The 21,311-nt window shown below is 36.5% G+C and overlaps 5 protein-coding genes across 5 annotated transcripts in view; 4 read left to right on the forward strand and 1 right to left on the reverse strand.

The window, feature by feature from the left end:
• The first annotated feature begins 884 nt into the window (after positions 1 to 884).
• Positions 885 to 2,274, forward strand: LOC132786498 (uncharacterized). The gene is made up of 3 exons (XM_060793038.1): positions 885 to 931; positions 987 to 1,385; positions 1,445 to 2,274. The coding sequence occupies exons 1-3, from the start codon at positions 898 to 900 to the stop codon at positions 2,068 to 2,070; spliced, it is 1,059 nt and encodes a 352-aa protein (XP_060649021.1). The 5' UTR covers positions 885 to 897; the 3' UTR covers positions 2,071 to 2,274.
• A 74-nt stretch (positions 2,275 to 2,348) lies between these two features.
• Positions 2,349 to 4,240, forward strand: LOC132786497 (uncharacterized). Its single transcript, XM_060793036.1, has 3 exons — positions 2,349 to 2,459; positions 2,594 to 2,995; positions 3,063 to 4,240. The coding sequence occupies exons 1-3, from the start codon at positions 2,426 to 2,428 to the stop codon at positions 3,701 to 3,703; spliced, it is 1,077 nt and encodes a 358-aa protein (XP_060649019.1). The 5' UTR covers positions 2,349 to 2,425; the 3' UTR covers positions 3,704 to 4,240.
• Positions 4,241 to 6,022: 1,782 nt separating this feature from the next.
• On the forward strand, positions 6,023 to 10,393 carry LOC132785186 (uncharacterized). Its single transcript, XM_060791177.1, has 6 exons — positions 6,023 to 6,553; positions 6,627 to 7,024; positions 8,708 to 8,730; positions 8,801 to 8,877; positions 9,130 to 9,651; positions 9,729 to 10,393. Exons 1-6 carry the CDS (start codon positions 6,112 to 6,114, stop codon positions 10,391 to 10,393), a joined length of 2,127 nt encoding a protein of 708 aa, XP_060647160.1. The 5' UTR covers positions 6,023 to 6,111.
• Positions 10,394 to 10,549: 156 nt separating this feature from the next.
• LOC132785283 (uncharacterized) lies at positions 10,550 to 13,558 on the reverse strand. Its single transcript, XM_060791297.1, has 3 exons — positions 13,027 to 13,558; positions 12,373 to 12,673; positions 10,550 to 12,319 (listed from the first exon to the last, which is right to left on the reverse strand). Exons 1-3 carry the CDS (start codon positions 13,542 to 13,544, stop codon positions 11,069 to 11,071), a joined length of 2,070 nt encoding a protein of 689 aa, XP_060647280.1. The 5' UTR covers positions 13,545 to 13,558; the 3' UTR covers positions 10,550 to 11,068.
• Positions 13,559 to 14,474: 916 nt separating this feature from the next.
• Positions 14,475 to 21,311, forward strand: part of LOC132784518 (uncharacterized) — a 36,028-nt gene continuing 29,191 nt past the window's right edge. The window contains exon 1 of the mRNA XM_060790180.1: positions 14,475 to 15,337. The gene's annotated coding sequence lies outside the window, so the exon portion shown is untranslated. The remainder of the gene's footprint in view (positions 15,338 to 21,311) is intronic.

A 21,311-nucleotide genomic window follows, 5' to 3' on the forward strand; every position in this document is an offset into this window, starting at 1 on the left:
GCCACTTATCAGCGATGACCCGCGATGTGTAGTGAAGTGAAGTGTCGACAACACACAGACACATGCTTGCCACTTGCCACTTGCTACTTGCTACTTGCAATTTATGATTGCCTCCGACTTGGGCCAATAGAGCAAAGCCGCCTGAAGTTGATAAGAAATCAAATCAAAAGAGTTTGTAAGCAATTTACACTGTTTTCACTTTGTTGTATTGCAATGATATAAAATATGAACATACTTGTGAAGTAATTCTATGTTGAAAATTGAAAAATCATTTTGATATATTAGTTTTCATAATTTTATTATATATGTATTATTATAATTTTTTTATTTCCAAAATTGAATTAATCTACTAATAATTTAAAAATACTTCATTATACATTACTTTATTTTAATTGAATGCTATAAATATTTAATATTCATAAATTTCTACTTATCGTTAACGTAAGTAATAAAGACAGCCAATCAATAAATAATAAATATAAATGTTATACTAATTAAACCTTCATTTCAAACCAAGCTATAAACTTAAATGATATGTTAATAAAAAAAAAATTTAAATACAAAACAAATATAAATCAGTTTTATCAATTTCTATTTGTTAATGTAACTAATACAGTGAAACAATAAATAAATATACATTTTATAACACTTTAACCTTCAGTTCAATAGCAATAATAAACTAAAACAAAGAAATAAATTAATTCATATATAATCCTTATCAGTTTGATGAACATGTTGTGACAACACTTTGGTTCTTCTTATCTCTTTACAGATGTAGTCAAAACAAAAAAAGAAACACTTAGAGAAAGAGATAACGCTCTCTTAATTTAATAATTGTTCGACACAATGTTTGACAAATTTGTTCGTCAGTTGTCAATCAGTTGTCGAAGTCACAAAATGATCGGAATACATTTCGTGCTCGTCGCGTTACGTAAGTGAAAAATAAACTTTAATTTACATAATTAATAAATCTTTTCTATTTACAGTTGTGGTGGAAATCAAAGCCAATTGTTTAGTTAGAGATGCCGATGTCTTGGCAACCAATCGAATATTTGCCAAACGCGTCGGATCTCATCTTGAGTTACTTCGTAATAATCTAGTGCCAACTGGTGGCAGATTGAGATCATTTTGTAGTTCCAGCGATTTTGTGGATTCCACTTGTCGAGCAAATCGCAGATTTTTTCCTGCATTGCCAACGTCAAATTGTACACGAAAACCCGAAGCAATTGTTGAGTTGGTTGATGACGATAAGTGTCCTTTTAGCATGTTTCGTGTGGGATACAAATTGAATGCACAACAGTTTCTGGAAGTATATAGAAGTTGTTATGACATTGCAACACAAAGATCTGTGTTTTCTATTCATGAATTACATCGTCACAATCTAAGTGAGTCAAGTATTCGATTATATTATTCTGATCTACTCTAACTAATCATTTATTTGCAGCCACAAAATGTATCGCCTCTGGCTTCACGACAGAAAATGTGACTATATCTCGCTCGTTTCAGGCCAAGAGTATACTAAATAGGTTCAATGAAATTCTTGGAAAACAGAATTACACATCGAACGATCGACAGCCTTATCTGTTTAATCGCGGCCACTTGACACCGGCAGCTGACTTTGGATTTTGCGAACATACGAAAGCGACTTATAAATACATCAATGTTATGGCTCAATTTTCCAACATCAATAACAGAAATTGGAAAAGAATTGAGCATTGGGTACGCCAACTTCTAGCGCATAATGAGAAGCTAACAGTTTGTACCGGAGGTTTAGGAATATTGCAGCTGGAGAATGAATTTCATATGCCAACAAATATTTCGCTGGCAAGTCACAATCGCAATCCCGTCTACAAATGGATTTACAAACTCGTCAAATCGAACACTTCCCATTACGGCTTCCTTACATACAATAATATTTTCGAAGATTACAGACCAATGCCAATATGTAATCCAATTATTTGTCCAGCAGAACTGAAATTAACTCCATCAGCTTTGGCTGGATTTTCATTCTGTTGTGATGTTGATGATTTCATTTCACGATATCTACGTCATCTGCAAAGTGTTTGCTAAGCTTGTGACATGTTTTCCAGTTAAGTTTAGTATGACAGTTTTAAACAGAAGCGATCAATATTAATAATATTCAATTGAAGAAGAGCATAGTAAATGATTTTCATTAATTGCATCTTAATGGGAATTTTGTACGTTTCTAAGCATCGCTAGCAATGACGAAGCAACTGATAACCTCATGTATGTAGCTGGAATTTCCCGCATAGTATAGTAATATGTAATATTTTGGAATAAATTAAATTTCCTCACAGCGATTAAAATACAGAACGAGATTGGCACACTTTTGTTGTTTCTGCTTTAAATGAGATTTCAATAAAAGAGCGTTCGACAGTAGAAAAGTTGCACTCCAAGTAGAAAGATGTTTAAGACGTTGGGAATATTTTTATTGCTGCGTGAGTATTAAACAAGACAGCTGCATTGTTATTGTAAATCATATTCAATTAAACATGAATGCAAATAGAATACAAAGTTTAATGTATATTTCATTTCAAAACTGAAATAATTTGTGTATTTTACATACTTACAGTTATTGCACAAATCAACGCCACATGTGTGATTGATGCAGCATATGGTCAATCAACTAATCGGATTTTTGCAACAATCTCTAGGAATCGACTTGAAATACTGCGCAAGAATGCAGTGCCAAATGGAACCAAACTGAGAGTCTTGTGCAGTGCAACAAATTATGTTGATAGCACTTGCCGAAATGGCCAATTTAATCCCGCACTGCCAACAACCAATTGCAGTCCAAAGCCCGATCCAAAGCATGAGGCTGTGCCAGATGCTAGCTGTCCTGCCCCTGCAACCATGTATCGAATGGGCTATAGATTGGGTCCGAATGATTTTCTGGAGATATATAGAAGTTGCTACGATGTCACATCCCAAAGGTCGCTGTTTTCCATACACCAAATTGACAGCGACACAATGAGTAAGTCAATCAATGCTTCTCATCGAGTTCGTTGAACTTAATTGACTTTGTTTTAATTGAATTGCAGATCCACCTCGCACTGGTTGTTGGCGTGTTACTGATGTTGTTGTCATCATTCCATCATTCCAGGCCAAAAACATTTATAGGCGATTCAACGAAATATTTAATAATCAACAGACTTACATCACGAGTCCTGGACGGCCATATAAATTCAATCGCGGCCATTTGACGCCCTCGGCTGACTTTGGTTTCTGCGATCAAATGAGAGCCACATTCAGGTATATCAATGTGGTGGCTCAATTTGCCGATGTGAACGACAGCAATTGGTCGAGAGTTGAGAACTGGGTGCGTCGCATGCGAGATCGTTATGGAAAAATGACTGTTTGCACGGGAGGAATTGGTGTGCTGGAGCTCGATGACGTCGCTGGAAATCCGAGAGATATTTATCTGGTGAGGGGCAATCGCAATCCGGTACCCGAATGGACTTACAAGATTATTCGATCCCATTCAAATCGAAATGTGCATTACGCTGTTATCACCTATAATCATGCCGAGAATCCAGTTCAACCCGCTTCCTTATGCACACCGTTGTCATGTGTTAGTCTGGGCTTGCAAGTGAGTCCAGCCCCGAATTCTGGATATACCTACTGCTGCGATGCAAATGATTTTATTACCAGAAATGTGCAAAATTTGCAGAATGTTTGTTAAAGAATTTTCCTGAAACTTAACTTGAAATTAATAGAATATAGTTGATGTTAAAGTATATTTAAATTTCTACATAAATCAAATATGTTAATAACAATGATCAATTTTATAAAAGATCATAAGAAAGTGTAATACTGAGATTGTAAAAAATAGGACGATAATGTCGTCTTCAGGACTAAGTACACTACATCTAAATCTGGATCTACAAATAAGTAACGTGAAATTACCTGCGAATGTCGTTCCGTAAAAATATGAACCCAATCCAGTTAGCATAAATTATTTTTTCCAAGAAAACATTAGGGGTAAACAATTAGTAGGGATAAACGCGATCCACAAGGTAAATACCTGTAAGGTAAAAAATACCTGTAAGGTAAATACCTGTAAACATAAATATCAATGTTTCTAGGATAATTTAACGTTATAAACAAGCGAGTCGAGTCCCTTGCCTTCAGTCGCATTTGAAATTCCTTCTTGTGCACATCATTTTGTCCACATCAAAAAACTTAAAGAAATAGACTTTGTGAGAGTAACAAAGGGAGAGTGAAAAAGAAAGAAAGAGCGGTTCTATTGTTGGAGCTAAAAATTAGTAAATCAGTCGTCGATCAGCCTCATTCAAAGTCGCAAGATGCTTAAAGAGCTTAGCATAATTTTCATGTTGCGTAAGTAAATAAATCAGTTAGTAAAGAAAGACTTCGTGTTAAATGTGAATGGAATATTTAAATAATATTTTATGGCATTGTAAATAATATATAAATTTAAATACTGCAAATAAAAAAAAAAAATAATAACGATTTTTGAATTGCTAAATCATTAATCGAATGTACTATAATATTCATATGAATTTGTTAAATACCGCTCTAAAATACGGTTTGCTTACGTTATCTGTGTTTGCTTACATTTTGTGAAATAAACGCTTTTAAAAATATTAATTTCCTTTGCAGTTATTTTTGAAGTCCATGCTCAATGTGTTATTAGTCGAGAATATCTGAAAACCAGCAATCACGTATTTACCATAAAAACCAATAATGGTTTTGAGATGCTGCGAACTAACGAAGTGCCTGTCGGAACCGAATTGAGTATCTTCTGTTCTCCTACCAATAATCCCTTTGAAACCAAATGTAAACGCCATCAAGCAACAATGCCCTCAAGCAAAAGGTTTAAGGCTGATAATGGCGTTGCCGTATTTGATCGAGGATTGCCGATCCAAAATTGCGATGGGAATACTGGGGGTCTGAGTTGCTTTGGCCGACAATCTGGTATATTGTGCCGTCTATGACATATTTTTAATGCGGTATATCGATATACCACATATACCATTCGGTATATTTTTAGTATTTTTGCAGTATATTTGGTATTTTTCAGAAAAATATCGCAAAATATATTTCTTTTATTCAAAATGGGTAGCGGGTATCTCACAGTCGAGTACACTCGACTGTAGCTTTCTTACTTGTTAATCTTATAATTTTCAAATATACTTTTCAATAAATCTACTCACAAACCTTATCCATTATAATATTGTAGTAACTTTAACACTAATCATTCTAATCCTAAGCGCAAAAATTTGAACAAGTCAAATCTCTCTGCTATTTAATAAATTACTTAATACTCTTTTCGGAAAGATAGACTATGTAAGATGGACACTGTGAGAGAGAGATAGAGAGAGAGAGAGAGAGAGAGAGAGAGAGAGAGAGAGAGAGAGAAAGAGAGCATTTGTATTGTTTCAGCTATGCTCTTTAATGTTTGTTTCTAAAGATTAGTAAATCAGTCATCGATCAGCCTCACTCAAAGTCGCAAGATGCTTAAGAAGCTTAGCATATTTTTCATGTTGCGTAAGTAAAAAATCAATTGGTAAAGAAAGACTTCGTGTTAAAAGTGAATCGAATATTTAAATAATAATTTGTGATATTGTAACTAATTGAGAAATTCTTATAATGCTAAAAAAGTAAATAATAACACTTTCAAATAATATCTCATGTGAAATTTGAATTACTAAAGACTCAGCTAATATCGAAGATACTACAAGTCTTGAAGAGCGTTCTAAAAGAATGTGTGTGTTCGTTATCAGTTATTTAGATTAGCTGTCAATCATACAATACACACAATTATTTTCGGCGTTATCATTTTGTATAATGAATGCCTGCAATACTGACAATACAACACAATAAAATATTATTTATTATATTATATATATATATTATTATTATATTATATTATATATATTATATATATTATATTATTATTATTATATTATATATATTATTATTATATTATATTATATATATTATATATATATTTATTATTATTATATTATATTATTTATTTTCGAAGTCAATACTCAATGTGTTATTGGACCAGAATATTTGAGAAGCAGCAATCGCGTATTTACCATAAAAACTGGCAATGATTTTAAGATGCTACGGACTAACGAAGTGCCTGTTGGAACCACATTGAGAATCTTTTGTTCTCCCACTGATTTTGTGGACACCACTTGCACTCGCTCACAAGCATCCAGTACAATGATGCAGGCCAACAAAAAGCAAAAGGCTAATAATGATCAAGCTATAGTGTTTAAACCTGATTTACAGAGACAAAGTTGCGATGGGGCCTCAAACGCTGAATGTGATCCCGAAGCTGATGAATTTGATACTGAATTGCCGACTTCGAAGCCAAAAAAGGTATTCAGATCGACTCATATGGAAATCAAAGACGATTCTTGCCCTGAACCAGCAAAAATGTTTCTTGTTGGATTCAAGTTGAATAAAGATCAGTTTCTTGAGGTATACAGAACCTGCTATGATGCAAGTTCTCAAGCAGCATTATTTTCAATTCATGAAATTGAACCATTTAGCGCAAGTAAGTCAAATGCTCGCTTCAAGATAATAATCCACACGTCGTTCAAAATGTTAACTTCTTCTTCGTTCGGCAGCTGCTAATCGTAAGGGGGAATGGACTAAGCCAAGAGTTGTACTTACTAACAGATTGTTCAAGGCCGAGGAAATATGGAAAACTTTTAAAAACCTTTTTGGTGATGATCAGACATACGTACCAGAACCTAAAAACCAAGATAATGGCGAAAGTAAGGACGATGGCGAAAAGAAGGATGATGTGGAAACGAAGGATGATGAAAAAAAAGGAGAACTGAACTACACATTTGCACGTGGCCATTTGGCGCCATCAGCTGACTTCGTTTTCTGTAGTCAAAAGAGAGCTTCCTTCAAGCTTTATAATGCAGTTCCACAATATGCCACAGTTAATAGTGGCAATTGGTTTCATTCTGTTGAAAAATGGGTTCGCGACAGTACGCTGTCCTATGGAAAACTCACGGTTTGCACTGGAGCACTTGAAGTTTTGCAACTTATGCATAGCAATGGAACTATGATTGATGTTTACCTAGGTGCAAATAAACATACTCCAATACCTAAATGGACTTACAAGATTATTAAATCGCACACGAATCGACGATTCCATTTTGCTGTCGTCACCTTAAACAGTGTTTCAGATGTGAGAGTCACATCGCCATGTCCCCCTAGGTCACCAACGCTTTGTCGTGGACTGACAATCGCTAAAGATGACCCAAAGTTTGGACAAACTTTCTGCTGCAGTGCCAAAGATTTTATTAAGAAACACGTTTCACATTTGGAAAAAGTTTGCTAAGCTTCAAATACATTTTGACATATGAATTTATTGCATTTAATTATAAGGTTATACAGAAAATTTAAATGTAAATGTAATAATGTAAAGGTTTATTTTCTTGTTTATATTAAATTAATAAGTTATAATAAAAATTTACGTAATTAAACTATTTGATAAACATTAAATAATCGTGACATAATTTGTTAAATGAAAATTTGTAATTTCCAGTCATCGGAAGTTCGAATACCGAATATACATTTCCTTTCAAAAACATAATCAGCAGTACGATACTCGAGTATGTCGATCCACGGAAGTAATTTTCTCAAAATTTGATGCACAAAATTGAATGAGAACAAGTAAGAAAGCTACAGTCGAGTGTACTCGACTGTGAGATACCCGCTACCCATTTTGAATAAAAACAATATATTTTGCGGTATTATTATCAAAATATACCAAATATACTGCAAAAATACTAAAAAAATATACCAAGTGGTATATGTGGTATATTGATATAGTACCGCATTCAAAATATACCATAGACGGCTCAATATACCAGATTGTCAGCCAAAGCAACTAAGACCCCTAGTAAGTAGGCGTTTTTGCCCATACAAAAGTATTTCTTTAATAACTTCGACAATTTTTATCTGATCGCAACCAAATTTTCAGGAATCATAAATACTATACTTATTATTGTATATACCAAAATTCGCAGCTTTACAATTACGCTTGTTATTCGATTTTTTTGATTTACGGGGGCCGAAGTGGGCGTGGCAAAAATTTGAAACAAACTTGATCTGCGTGCAAACATAACAAATGCTGTCGAAAAAAAATTATAGCTCTATCTCTTATAGTCTCTGAGATCTAGGTGTTCATACGGACAGACGGACAGACGGACGGACGGACGGACGGACAGACGGACATGGCTATATCGTCTCGGCTGTTGACGCTGATCAAGAATATATATACTTTATAGGGTCGGAGATGCCTCCTTCTACCTGTTACATACATTTCCTGCCGGCACAAAGTTATAATACCCTTCTACCCTATGGGTAGCGGGTATAAAAAATGAATAATTGATGTTGACTTGAAATCACGATTTAAAGAAATGATTAATACACTTATTTGTATATAAATGTAAGAGAAAAAGAATATTCAATAAAAAAATGAGAAATAATTTCCTCTTGAGGATTACCAAAATTAATCTTTTTAATCTTATAATTTTCAAATATACTTTTCTATAAATCTACTCACAAAGATTATTCATTGTAATAGTAAAATTAACACATATGTATAATTCTAATCCTAAGCGCAATAATTTGAACAAGTCGAATCTCCCTGCTATTTAATAAATTACTTAATACTCTTTTCGGAAAGATAGACTCTGCAAGATGGACAAGGTGAGAGACAAATAGAGAGAGAGAGCGATTGTATTGTTTCAGCTATGCTCTTTAATGTTTGTTTCTAAAGATTAGTAAATCAGTCGTCGATCAGCCTCACTCAAAGTCGCAAGATGCTTAAGAAGCTTAGCATATTTTTCATGTTGCGTAAGTGAATAAATCAATTAGTAAAGAAAGACTTTGTGTTTTTTTTAAGTAGTATCTCATTAAATTACTAAAGACTCAGCTAATATCGAAGATACTACAAGTGTTGAAGAGCGTTCTAAAAGAATGTGTGTGTTCGTTATCAGTTATTTAGATTAGCTGCCAATCATACCAGCGACCATACATACAATTATTTTAAGCGTTATCATTTTGTATAATGAATACTTGCAATAAAACACAATACAATATTTTCAGTTATTTTCGAAGTCAATACTCAATGTGTTATTGGACCCGAATATTTGAAAAGCAGCAATCGCGTATTTACCATAAAAACTGGCAATGATTTTAAGATGCTACGGACTAACGAAGTGCCTGTTGGAACCACATTGAGAATCTTTTGTTCTCCCACCGATTTCGTTGACACCACTTGCACCAGTACAATGATGCAGGCCAACAAAAAGCAAAAGGCTAATAATGGTCAAGTTGCAGTGTTCAATCCAGCATTACAGAGACAAAGTTGCGATGGGACCTCAAACGCTGAATGTGATCCCGAAGCTGATGAATTTGATACTGAATTGCCGAATTTTAAGACAAAAAAGATATTCAGATCGAGTCATAAGGAAATCGAAGATGATTCTTGTCCTGAACCAGCAAAAATGTTACTTGTTGGATTCAAGTTGAATGAAAATAAGTTTGTTGAGGTATACAGAACCTGCTATGACCAAATTTCTCAAACAGCGTTATTTTCAATTCATGAAATTGAACCGAGGAGCGCAAGTAAGTGAAGCGTTCGATTTAAGCTAATAATGAATACATCGTATAAAATGTTAACTTATTCTATGTTCGGCTTCCAGCTGCTCCTCGTAAGGGGAAATGGGCTACAACAAACGTTGTAATTACTGGAAGAGTGTGGAAGCCCGAGGAAATATATTTAACATTTAAAAATCTTTTGGGTAACGATCAGTCATACGTACGAGATCCTAGAACGATAACGGAAGGAATTAAATACGTATTTGCACGTGGCCATTTGGCGCCAGTAGCTGACTTCGTTTTCTGTAGTGAAAAGAGAGCCTCCTTCAAGCTTTTTAATGCAGTACCCCAATATGCCAAAGTCAATGGCGGCAATTGGTTCAATTCTGTTGAAAAATGGGTACGCGAGAGTACACTATTGTATGGAAAACTTAAGGTTTGCACTGGGGGACTTGGAGTTTTGCAACTTGAGCACAGTGTTACGTCTACTATGACTGACATTTATCTGGGTACAAATGAACGTACTCCAATACCTAAATGGACTTACAAGATTATTAAATCGTACACGAATCCGAAATTCCATTTTGCTGTCGTCACCTTAAACAGTGTTTCAGATGTGACAGTCACATCGCCATGTCCCTATAGGCCACCAAGGTTTTGTCGTGGCCTGAAAATCGATAATACTGTTCTAGAGTCTGGACAAACTTTCTGCTGCAGGGCCACAGATTTTATTGAGGAACATGTTTCACATTTGAGGGGAGTTTGCTAAACTTCAAATACTTTATAACCAGAAAGTTGTCCACTAAAAGTTATACAGCAAATTTTAATGTAAATGTAATAATGTAAAGGTTTATTTTCTTTTTTATAATAAATTAATAATTATAATAAACATTAACGAAAATAAACTATTTGATGAACATTAAATAATCGTGACATAATTTGTTAAATGAAAATTTGTAATTTGCAGTCATCGGAAGTTCGAATACCGAATATACATTTCCTTTCAGAATCATAATCAGCAGTACGACACTCGAGTATGTCGATCCACGGAAGTAATTTCCTCAAAATTTGATGCACAAAATTGAATGAGAAAAAGATAAAAGTGTGTTTGACTGAGAGATACCCGCTATCTACATTTGACATGATTAAAATATACTGGATATGTACTAAAATATACCAAAAGTTGTATTTAGTATAAATATATAACACTTCAATAAACATATACTAGATTGTCATTACTTCTTGAATAACTTCCAAGTTTTTTATCTGATGGCAAACAAATTTTCAACAATCATAAATGTATTTGCTACTCTTATTTTTTGTTTGCATAGGCGTAAGACCAACAAAAAAAGTTGTTTCCTTTTTGATAGTAAAAAAAATGTTGAACGAGTATAGCTGTCGAGATAAAGTATCTATGCAAAGGAAGTAATTTCTTCAATGAGTTTCACGACTTCAGCAGCGACTTGCAAATGCAATACAATTTGGCGAGCTTGTGTGAAATGCATGTGGCGCTCTCCTCATAGGAATTGGTTCTGCTGATTTTCTCCACATCGACATCCACATGATTGGTGACATTATTGTATAAAACGGTGGCCATGAAATCGGCGCTATTCTGTTCTACCTTAAACTTAACACGATAATAACCTACATCAAGTTTTGGAATTTCCTCATGGAAACTTATGTCGAGACCCAGTTTAATTTCCGTCTTATGAATATAGTTCAAAGTGAGATTCGCGCAAATACTGCTAAAATTTTTGGCATACAAATAATGGTTTATACGATCGATAACACCAAGTGCAATGCGATCGCTCCAAGCGAACTCGATCCTTTTGTAGGGCTCACAGGTGCAATAGTGCTCCGGAATAGCAGCATCTTCACATTGGCGATCTCTGCTCACCGGCTGGAAGAGCGACTGGCACTTGGGACAATCGTTGGCCCGTGGCAATGGTGGCGAATTTGGCGGCTGTCCCAGTTCAGCAATGTGTTTCAGTGTGTTGTGCAGATCAAAATTGGATGTGAGACGATTTCGATTCATCTCCAGTGCCTCGGCATATTCGGGATACTGGGCCCGAAACCAGGGCGGCAAGTATATGAACATTGTGGGCAAGCGTTCCTCGAGAAATCCGCTGCTGCAGTCGGCCAAATATCCGTATCGTGAGCCATGATCGGATAGGAATATCACAATGCTCTGCTCAAAGACGCCGTCTTGCTGAAAGTCCATCAGATATTGCAAAACATAATTCTCCATTTTCGCGGGCATTGCGTAATCATCGTGACTAAAGCTACTCGACCAGAACAAACCCCAAATGGGTCGCTCATCGATGTAGCGCTTGGCGAAATCCCTTCCAAAATCGTACACATAACTGCTCTGTATGCGACGACCGATGCAATACGTCAACGTGCAGTTGGCGCATTTCCAGGTATTCATCTCACCCATAAAACCTTTCAAAAACGGTCGATGATAATAATCGGTGGGTGTTTCTACAAAGCCCGGCTTCTGATAGTTGAACGTCTGTATGTCGCACTCATCCTCGGCAAAAGCTGTCGTATAACCCGCACTCTTGAAGTACTTCCAAATGAATGGCATGCGATCGAGGCAGCCACGATTGTCCGTATCGCAAACCTTCTCCTTGGCCGATTCGGGCGAATAGCCACTGAGTATAGCCATCAGATTGGGAAAAGTATTATCCGCCACCTGCCGATATTGTTCTTTATAGTCTTAGCAGGAATTTCTATTAAAAGACTTACCTTATTATAGCCCTGCATTTCATACCAACCACGACGTGTGAGAAACTTGTAGACTTTGGGCATGGCGCGTCTGAGATTAATCCTCGACAGACTGTCGATGCCAAACATGAGAACACTCGGTTTACGTGGCGTTGACTTCTTGAGTTCCGGATTCTGCTCTTGCGGCTTGTATTGAATCAAAGCGTAGGCATCTCGCTGCAGAATGTTTGTTGTGTTGGCTGCCTCATGACATGCCAGGATCAGGGCCTGCACATGCATTGGCACCACATAGCCTTGGCTAAAGTAGATCTGCGGCAATAGACTGAAGAGGTGAACAATTGTTTAGTATGTAGAAAATGCGAATACAGTTTAACCCATATTATGTAACTTTTCGATAGGTACAATTTGTATAAAATTCTGTTTAGCTAAACTAATTTTCGATCAATTTAAGTAAATACTTAATTCTAGTTCTTATTGTTGGTTGACACGATAAAATATCATATTAGTTGAAGTCTCTTTCACTTAAAAATCCCTTATTCAATTTAAAAAGTCTGAGAATAATCCCAATACAAATAATTGTTATTAATGTTTGAAAACTATTACCGAAAGAAATTTTACGATTTTTTTTACACCTTAAACATTTTTCAAAATAGTTTATTAGGTATTTAAACTTACTCATTATAGCTGTCACGATCGGCGTCCCGTGTTATTTCCTGATAATAGCAATTATATTCGATATCGTAAGAGTTGAGTATTTGCGCGGCAACATTCTCATCAATTTGCAACACATACTGCTTCCGGTTCATATCGAAAATCGGTCGAACCAAATCAGATTGATTCGTGCATGTTTCAAACGTGTCCCTTCGAAAGTTCTTCATAACGTCCGGCTCAAAAGGATTTATGTAGGGTATTTTACACTTTGCATTATTCACAAAATATAACTGTGGTGTTGCATTCGAATTCTTCGTCACTTCACGTTCCTCTTCATTGATAATTCCATGAACGGTATTCACAATTGATTCGTAGTTATCATCATCATTTGAATCGCTTTGCAGCATGTTCTGATCGTTGCTTAGTTTCCGTGGATATTTGATGTCGTTTTGCAGTGGCATGTAAACTATAATGAACATCACCAGGATGCAGATAAAAAACCATTTGCAACGCGTGCGAGCAACCGCCGAGATCATGTACATGTTGTTTCAATTACAGCCACCCACCGCAGACTGAATGGAGGAGTCTTCAAGCCAGAACTACATATGGCATACGACTTGAATGTCGAACAGCATTATCAGTAACGTGCGCTTGGTAATGAATATTGGGTTCTCTGTGTTGTTTGAGAGGCTTGTCACTTTTCATTTTTGCAATTCGCAAAAAAGTTTCAGGTGTATCTAAATATTAACAACATATTTAATTTGGGCACGTTTACTTAATTCTTTGCGAGCTTCTTACATGTCATTGCTCAATAATAATAAAACAGACTTTCTTAAAGCTGATATCTAAACATAGTTCAATGACTTTTTCAAATTTATTTATTTTTCTTCTAAATCTCTTATCGAATCTATAATATCAGTGCAAAGCCATTAATGGCGAAAAAGCCACTAAAACTGAATTTAACCGTGTATTTATTTTAGTCTTGGTTTGATTTTCAGTTTGAAAGTTTTTGAATCTTTATTATCTTGTTTAACTCAATCATTCACAATCAATTATGTTTAAAAAGCACTGTGTTTTTATCGGGCTCAGCCGGTTCTGAAACCATTACAAAAGAACAGTGATGTCAGATGAATTGAAACACCTTGTGCTTGGTAGTACTGCAGAACTTTCATAGATGGCGATAAAATAACTGCTGCCATCTATTACCTAAACAGAGTACAATTTAAAATTATTCAAAATACTATTGCTATCAATTTAAAAGCAAGCAACATTTTTATTTATATGTACGGCTTGGCAATATAATAAACATTTTTATTATTTATATTTGTGTTAATTAATTAATTGGTCATACTGCGTGTTGCAGAAACATGTATTCAAGTGAATCGGTAAAAAATACTAAAAATACCACGAGTACATAATTCTGATTGAGGAGAGGTTGCCATTCGCAATCGACGCATCGCGGTCACACTGCCAACGCTTTAGTTGATATTTGAGAAAATTTGAGCGTGTGTCTGTCTGCGCGTGTTTGCGGTTCGTGAAAATTGTTTAAATTCAATAAATATGTAGTAAAAACTCTCAAAAATAAACAAATTACCGCATGTCCGGCCGGCTGCAATGCGATGAGTTAACCGTAAAAATGTAAATACAATAAAGGTGTAATTTTCGTTCGTGTGCAACTTTCCGCATCCACGACTACGTAAAGTGGAATAAAAGAGAAAAAGAAAAGAAAATATCCTTGCCCACGCAGGATAGGCGTACAAAGCAGACGCGAGAATAATGCGAAGCTGAAGCTGAAATTGATGGCGCAGTCATAACAGTGAAATATAAAATCCAAAGCGAATGCATTTTGTGTGATTTAAAAAGAAAAACGAGTGAAATGTGCATCATGCAACAACAACAACAACAACACATTGCGTTGTGAAGTGAAAAAGCAAAGCAGAAAAGCGGAGAACAAACAAAACCAAACCAAACCAAAACCAAACAACACACAAACGCAAAGCGTGCGAGCGAGAGCGCAAGAGTAACCACTCTGCCGCCGTCGTTGTCGCTGCTGCCGTCGACTGCGTCGCGTCTGCCGTTCTTCACAACAAATTATCGTTTAATTTCTTTCATTTTTGCACAACACAACAACAAACCCAAAGCGGGTGACTTTTGTGTGCTGTGTGCAGTTTTTGTTGCGCTCTAAAGGGGGGAAAAGCGGCAGGAAGGAAGCAGCGGTGTTGCAACCACCACAGCAACCGGCACCGCACCCCATACTCCAACAGCGAGTGCGTTGTTATCAGGCGTTGATAAAACTCCGACAGCAGAAAGGTCGCTGTGTCATGTTTAGCTAAAGGTAAGTCAAGCAAACACCCACACAAAACTCTAATAAAGCGACCTCGCTCTTTAAGTCGCTTAGGAAATGAATATCAAAATTTGTAGGTTGATATTATACCCCAAAAAAAAAGCTAAAGAAAAACAAGTTTGCCAACGCTCTCGACGCCGTCAGCCAATTAAAGTTGCAACTCGAAAAAAAAATATGAAAACATCGCCGGCTGCACTTCAGCGCACACAACTACAGCTACGCACTCACCACTACAAAGCTATGGCTGTCTGGCTGTGTGTGTTTGTGTGTGTGTTGGAGCCAACTCGTCGAGCACTTTAAATATTTTATATAACAAAAAAGTTCTCAGTTTTGCGGTATATGTATTTTTATTTTTTTGCGCCGGCAACTTTTGGAATTGAAAGCATAAGCATAACAATACGCCAGGGCGTGCCACGCCCCAAAAGCAAAAGCAAAAAAAAAGCTTTAGCCCAGGTTTTGAATGGGGGATCATGAGTGGGGAGCATGAGTTAATCTGCGCAGACAAAGCGCCGACAGCGACGCGACGTCTGCAACAATTCTCTGGCTGTGGTGATATCAACAACAACAACAACAGAAGTAACAGTAAATGGCAACTTACAACACTATGCAGCAGAAGCTTCACTAGAACTGGCAATGAATCAGAGAGGCAAAGAAAAACCCAAGTAGATATTTATGTGATTCAATTAGAGAAAGTACGACTTGACAATGCTCTTTAGCTGAAATTCACATAAATTTCAGAACAGAAAACGAAAATACTTAATGAACTTAATTGAAATTTGAATCATAAAGATACACATTTAAACTTCAATTACAATGTTAAAGAAAACTTACTTTCTTTAACAACTTTATAGACATGATATCACAAATAATCTTTAATTATTATTTATTTAGTTTTTTAGCAGTAACTATAAAGTTAGTTCCTTGTTAAGAAAACAAGCTTATGTTAACAATTTATTCATGCTCAACGTAGTTTTAAGCTAAAGAGATTAATGTAATTAATGAAAAAGAAAGTAGGATAATAATATAATAGAGGTTTTTGGGAAAAAGAACTGAGCTCTATTATTTTTATAATAGTTGTTACGCAAGTTAACTCCTATTTTAAACCGTTCGATATCGAAATTTTGGGAATCGCCTTTTACTAACTAAATGAGAATTCAATATAATATAAAAATCATTTCTTTACAGTTTACATTGCTTTGGGCTACCCTTTAACACCATCGCAATCAGTCAGGACACTAAAGTTTTCTATGTATAAGATTCATACTTAGGGTATTTAGGATATTGTGCAGTTAGTTGAGACTAGTTGGCAACTAGAGTTGCAGCAATGACTGTCATAAATTGCAGTGGAATTCGGCTTAACGGTTTTGTTTGTTACATTTGGACGTTTTGTGCAATTGACGTAATTGCCATCTAGACCCGGAGACAGACCCGGCCCAGACACTCTACACATGTATTCGCGCTATGTCTCTGTGTGTGTGTCTGTGTGTCTGTGTTTGTAGGGATGTCTGACTATATAGCTCCGACTCTGGATGTTGCTGTTGTTGTCTCCCTGTTGCTGTTGCCATTCAAGCTCAAGAGCAGCGTCGACAGCTGACGCTCAGACTCAGACCCAGACCTGTTTTCTCTCGGCCTTTTCATGAATTTACATTTTTGCATTTTCATTTGCATTTTCCGTTTGCGGTCGCTGTTTTGCTTTGCCGCTGTCGTGTCAATGGCGCATTTTCCACTTTTCTATGTCGTTCTGCGAGTACTTTTCATAATTTGCAGTGTGCTCCTTTTTCTGCTTTTTTTTTCATGGTACTTTGCGTCTATATCCAGCATTTGGCCAAAGTTGCTTTTAACAGCATTTTCGCGATACAACCATATTTTGCTCTGCCCATATTTAATGAGCTTGTTGCGTAGTAGATTTAAAAACAAAAAGCTTTACGCAAAATTCTGTGAAAATTGAGCGTTGAATATTTGGAAAATGTGAAATTATTATTGCGTCGCTGGCTGGCAATTTGTGGAAACCTCAGGCAATTAAATTTTCATTTGCCAGCTGCCCTGGCAAAGCTCTCTCTCTCTCTCTTGTCGACCACAACATTAAAATTTAACCACAGTACGAATCCTGCTGGAAGGCACTTAAGGACATGGGTTCCCCCCGACATTAATTGAATTGAGATACATTTTGCGAGCGAAACATAAAAAATACAAACATGAAGGGAAAAACAAGAAGAAGTTTTTTTTTATTTTTGGTCACAGTCGAAACATTTATAATATTATTAGCGTGTTCAAGGCAGGGGAAAGGAGGAATGAGGAATGACTTTTCGGGTCCTTTAATGCCTGAAATGCACGCGAACAAGGTCGATGAGTGAGTGAGTCATTCAGGATCGAGATGAGGAGTGTAAATGGCACAAGTCATAAACTCAAATGGATTGTCGTTGTGTCCAGGGTCAAGAGCAAGAGCGAGCTGTTTATATTATATGTTAGGCAACCCGCTGACTTTTCCGGGGTTTTGTGCCTGGAAAACACTTTATAACGAGTGGCCTCTCAGCACTTACAACTTCATTCCAATGTCTGTATGAGAGAGTGTGTTTGTGTGTGCAGGTGTGTGTGTGTGCTAATGAGCGGCACTTGGGTCACACTTAACCCATGTTAGGCCAAAAACCGAAAACCGCGCAAAATGGGCGTAACAAATGGGAACGAGCACAGGTAGCAGTCTCTGCTACATATTTTATGAGCACTTGACAACTCTATAAACAGAACGCTTATCACTCTTGACATTCTACACCTCTCGCTAAATACACACCTTTGTCGTCCACATCTCCGCCTTCGCCTTTGAAGGCAATTTAACACTTAAGCCGCAATTTTCACACGACTTTAATGGCGCACAGTTTCATATCTGATAAACTTTAAGCTGCTCTCGCAGCTCGCAAACACTCCCACTCCCACTCCGCCCACTCATCTTTTTTGCTGGATACATAAACAACGCCTCTTTTGGCCAACACAAACACAAGAGTGAGAGAGGAGAGAGAGGAGAGACGAAGTATGACTGAAATGAAAGCATTGGCAGACAAAACTTTTTTTTTGCGCTTGTAAAAACTCCACAAAGCACATAGTCAAGCTGCTCTTACACTTTACGAGTTTTTCTTTTTGCCAGATTATTTCACTACAGGGTATAATTGTTTTGACCCAAAGTCTGCACCGATTATTCGGCTAGTCAGCGCTTAGCCATTGACTCTTGGGGGGAAACGCAAAACTGAAAAGTATCTCAGGCGAAACACTTGAGATTTATGTCTTTGAACTACTTGGAAACTTATAGAGTACTCCACAGCAATTGTATAGACGTAAGCACACAATAAGCAGAAGTACTCAACTGAATGCACACATATTTATAGATAAAGATAACAATAATGTGAGCAAACTCTGTTCTCAAATACTCTTCACCGAATGTAGCTCAATTTATTATACCTGTCTCTTGCTTACACACATTATAGGGTATGTAGCATACGTAGTACAAATAGTAGATATTACATTTTCTTTTCACATGCTTGGGCTACAAAACGAAAAGTAAAGAAAAAGAAAGAAAAAAACTTTCCATTTGAAAAGTTTTTTTCTCTCTTGCAAGTTGCAAGTTGTCAAAATTGCTTTGACGTTTTATTAGTTTTCATAGACGAGGCTCCTCTCGCACAGCTTGTCCAGAGTCAACATCGTTATCATCTTCAGCAACATCATCATCAGCATGATGAAACGTACAAACAAATTTACATAACATCAGCTGCTTGAAATATTGAAGGATGCTCCAAGTATTACCAGCCGGTTCCATAGCGTACTTCTCTCTCTCTTTCTTACTGTAGACGCCGCTAAAAATAACAAAAACAAAAGCACAAAAAAAGCAAAAAACTCTAGTGCGCTGACCAAAGCGAAATGAATACACCGCATACTCACACACACACACATAGTCTGAATGGATTCATATTCGAAAATAGTTTGCGGCGTGTCAAAAAGCCAGTGACCGCATTAAATATTTCTTTTGGAACATTTCCAGGCAGCCCCAAAAAAGCGCGAAGAGATGAAATCTAGACTCGACCCGACCCTAACCATACCCAAGGGATTTACGTGTCTATGTCTAGGGTTGCCAACGTTCTATTTTCAGGAAGAGATAGAAGTATTTCAAAAAAAGGAAGAGCATGTTATTTATTAACAGAGAATGAAATAACATTTCGTATTAGCATTATTTATTAACAGAGAATTAAATAACATTCTGTTAATTTTCAGAAATTATGTTAAATACATATTTTTGAGGTTATTTAACAACAGATTAGTTAAAGGTTTTTTGTCTCAATACAATTATATTTAAAATTCAACTGAATAAGGTGTTTACTCACTGTTTCCAGTGGGACAAAAAAATCATTTTGATGCAGAAATTCTGTTTTTGACAACCCTTTTAAATTGCAATGAAATGCAGTTGTAATTGAGTTTATTCGTTTATTAACGATTCATAAAAATAGTCATCAAATCATTCAAAATTTATACCTTTTTTAATCCCTTTGAAGTGCATTGCAAGTTCGTCTAGTTTGAGCATATAAAATATTGTTTTCCTGTTGCTGTTGCTCGTCGTTTTTGTTTTCTTCTGATGGCAAATGGAGCACACGGCTGTGACGCTCAATGAGATTTGTGGCTGCGGCTATTTTTGTGGCCAATGCAGCCAGTGTGTGACTATGACAAACAGTTCAAAAGGCCCGGTTCGATTCGGTTGGAGTTATTTCTCTGCTCTGCTCTTCTCTTTGCTTTTTGTGTGTATTATTTCAATCGTGTATTTGTTATTTTTAGCACAAGCCCTCCACTGGACGAGACGCGCCCAGCATGAAGAGCTTCTCTTGCTGCTGCTGCTGACTATGGAAGCATACGTAATAATTAATTCAATGCAATGAACAAAACAATTTGGTCAACATACGGCAAAAAAAATGGGTCAGCAATTGTGAGTGACCCGTCAACTGTAGTGGCCACGTCTTCCTGTTTTTTATGATTCGTTACGAGCTGAGTGTACTCTCATAACGATGCTATCGATAACCCGCCTGCTGTGTTGTGGACCACGCCCACACACTAGCTATTGTAGCATGCATCATCACTCCCACACACACACACACTCTTTCACACATTGTAGTTGTATGTTCACTGTGCCCTTTGGCCTGTTGTGGCAAGCTCCGACAAGTTGTTGTTGCTGCTGCTGTTTGTTGCTGTGTTCTGTTTTATTGCCGTGCAAATTGCTGCAGCTTGTGCTGAAAACTTATCGATTTGTTATGGCCACAGGCAGACATAACCGAAAACATTGCCAACAAATTTCATTTTCCTACTCATATTTGGTCAACCAGTAAGACCACTAACTTGAGGGGGGGGTGAGGAGCCACTCCCCCCACTCGACTTGGCCAGCTCATTAAGCGCAATTACTTGCAAGTCAAACGCAAGTCTCGCTACTCTTCGCTCGCCCCTCGCTGTTCATTGTTTTGCCTTTGCTTTGTAATTTAACTGATTATGAGATTGTTGACTTGCCTCGGCAAAAAAAAATGGGGAAGTGCCACAACAGTCGCAGCCGGTGTCGATGTCGATGTTTATGTTGCTGCTAGATACTATATATAAAGCACTTTTACGCGTCTTCAGTTGTGCGCCTTCTTATAGTATACCCTGTAGAACTAACCATATAGAAGGTGTTCGCTCATTCGAGTTAATTATGCACTTGCATAAATCACATAAATTTATAAATAGATTTAAATACTTGAGGTACTTAAGTGGCTGAGATGACTTCAATTGCAAAGCCATAATGAGTACTTCAAGTATAAGTGTTTTTAATAATAGAGTGAGCACATTTCTAAAATTAAATACTCTTAAATTTCTTCATAATAATGAATAACAAAGTTAATCACACTCAAAGCTTATTATTATTCATTATAGTATTTTTGTTATCTCTGATTTTTTTATTAAGAAA

Source organism: Drosophila nasuta, chromosome 2R (assembly GCF_023558535.2).
Source record: "Drosophila nasuta strain 15112-1781.00 chromosome 2R, ASM2355853v1, whole genome shotgun sequence".
Classification (NCBI taxonomy): domain Eukaryota; kingdom Metazoa; phylum Arthropoda; class Insecta; order Diptera; family Drosophilidae; genus Drosophila; species Drosophila nasuta.

Excerpts from the sequence above, each read along its gene's own strand:
- LOC132785186 (XM_060791177.1), top strand. The coding sequence starts at position 6,112 with ATGCTACGGACTAACGAAGTGCCTGTTGGAACCACATTGAGAATCTTT. Across the intron at positions 8,731-8,800 it reads GACTCTGCAAGATGGACAAG|ATTAGTAAATCAGTCGTCGA; the intron begins GTGAGAGACAAA and ends TTGTTTCTAAAG. Across the intron at positions 8,878-9,129 it reads TAGCATATTTTTCATGTTGC|TTATTTTCGAAGTCAATACT; the intron begins GTAAGTGAATAA and ends CAATATTTTCAG.
- LOC132786498 (XM_060793038.1), top strand. The coding sequence starts at position 898 with ATGATCGGAATACATTTCGTGCTCGTCGCGTTAC. Across the intron at positions 932-986 it reads TTTCGTGCTCGTCGCGTTAC|TTGTGGTGGAAATCAAAGCC; the intron begins GTAAGTGAAAAA and ends TTCTATTTACAG. Across the intron at positions 1,386-1,444 it reads ATTACATCGTCACAATCTAA|CCACAAAATGTATCGCCTCT; the intron begins GTGAGTCAAGTA and ends ATTTATTTGCAG.
- LOC132786497 (XM_060793036.1), top strand. The coding sequence starts at position 2,426 with ATGTTTAAGACGTTGGGAATATTTTTATTGCTGC. Across the intron at positions 2,460-2,593 it reads GGGAATATTTTTATTGCTGC|TTATTGCACAAATCAACGCC; the intron begins GTGAGTATTAAA and ends ACATACTTACAG. Across the intron at positions 2,996-3,062 it reads AATTGACAGCGACACAATGA|ATCCACCTCGCACTGGTTGT; the intron begins GTAAGTCAATCA and ends ATTGAATTGCAG.
- LOC132785283 (XM_060791297.1), bottom strand. The coding sequence starts at position 13,544 with ATGTACATGATCTCGGCGGTTGCTCGCACGCGTTGCAAATGGTTTTTT. Across the intron at positions 12,674-13,026 it reads GATCGTGACAGCTATAATGA|TCTATTGCCGCAGATCTACT; the intron begins GTAAGTTTAAAT and ends TCACCTCTTCAG. Across the intron at positions 12,320-12,372 it reads AAATGCAGGGCTATAATAAG|GTGGCGGATAATACTTTTCC; the intron begins GTAAGTCTTTTA and ends CAATATCGGCAG.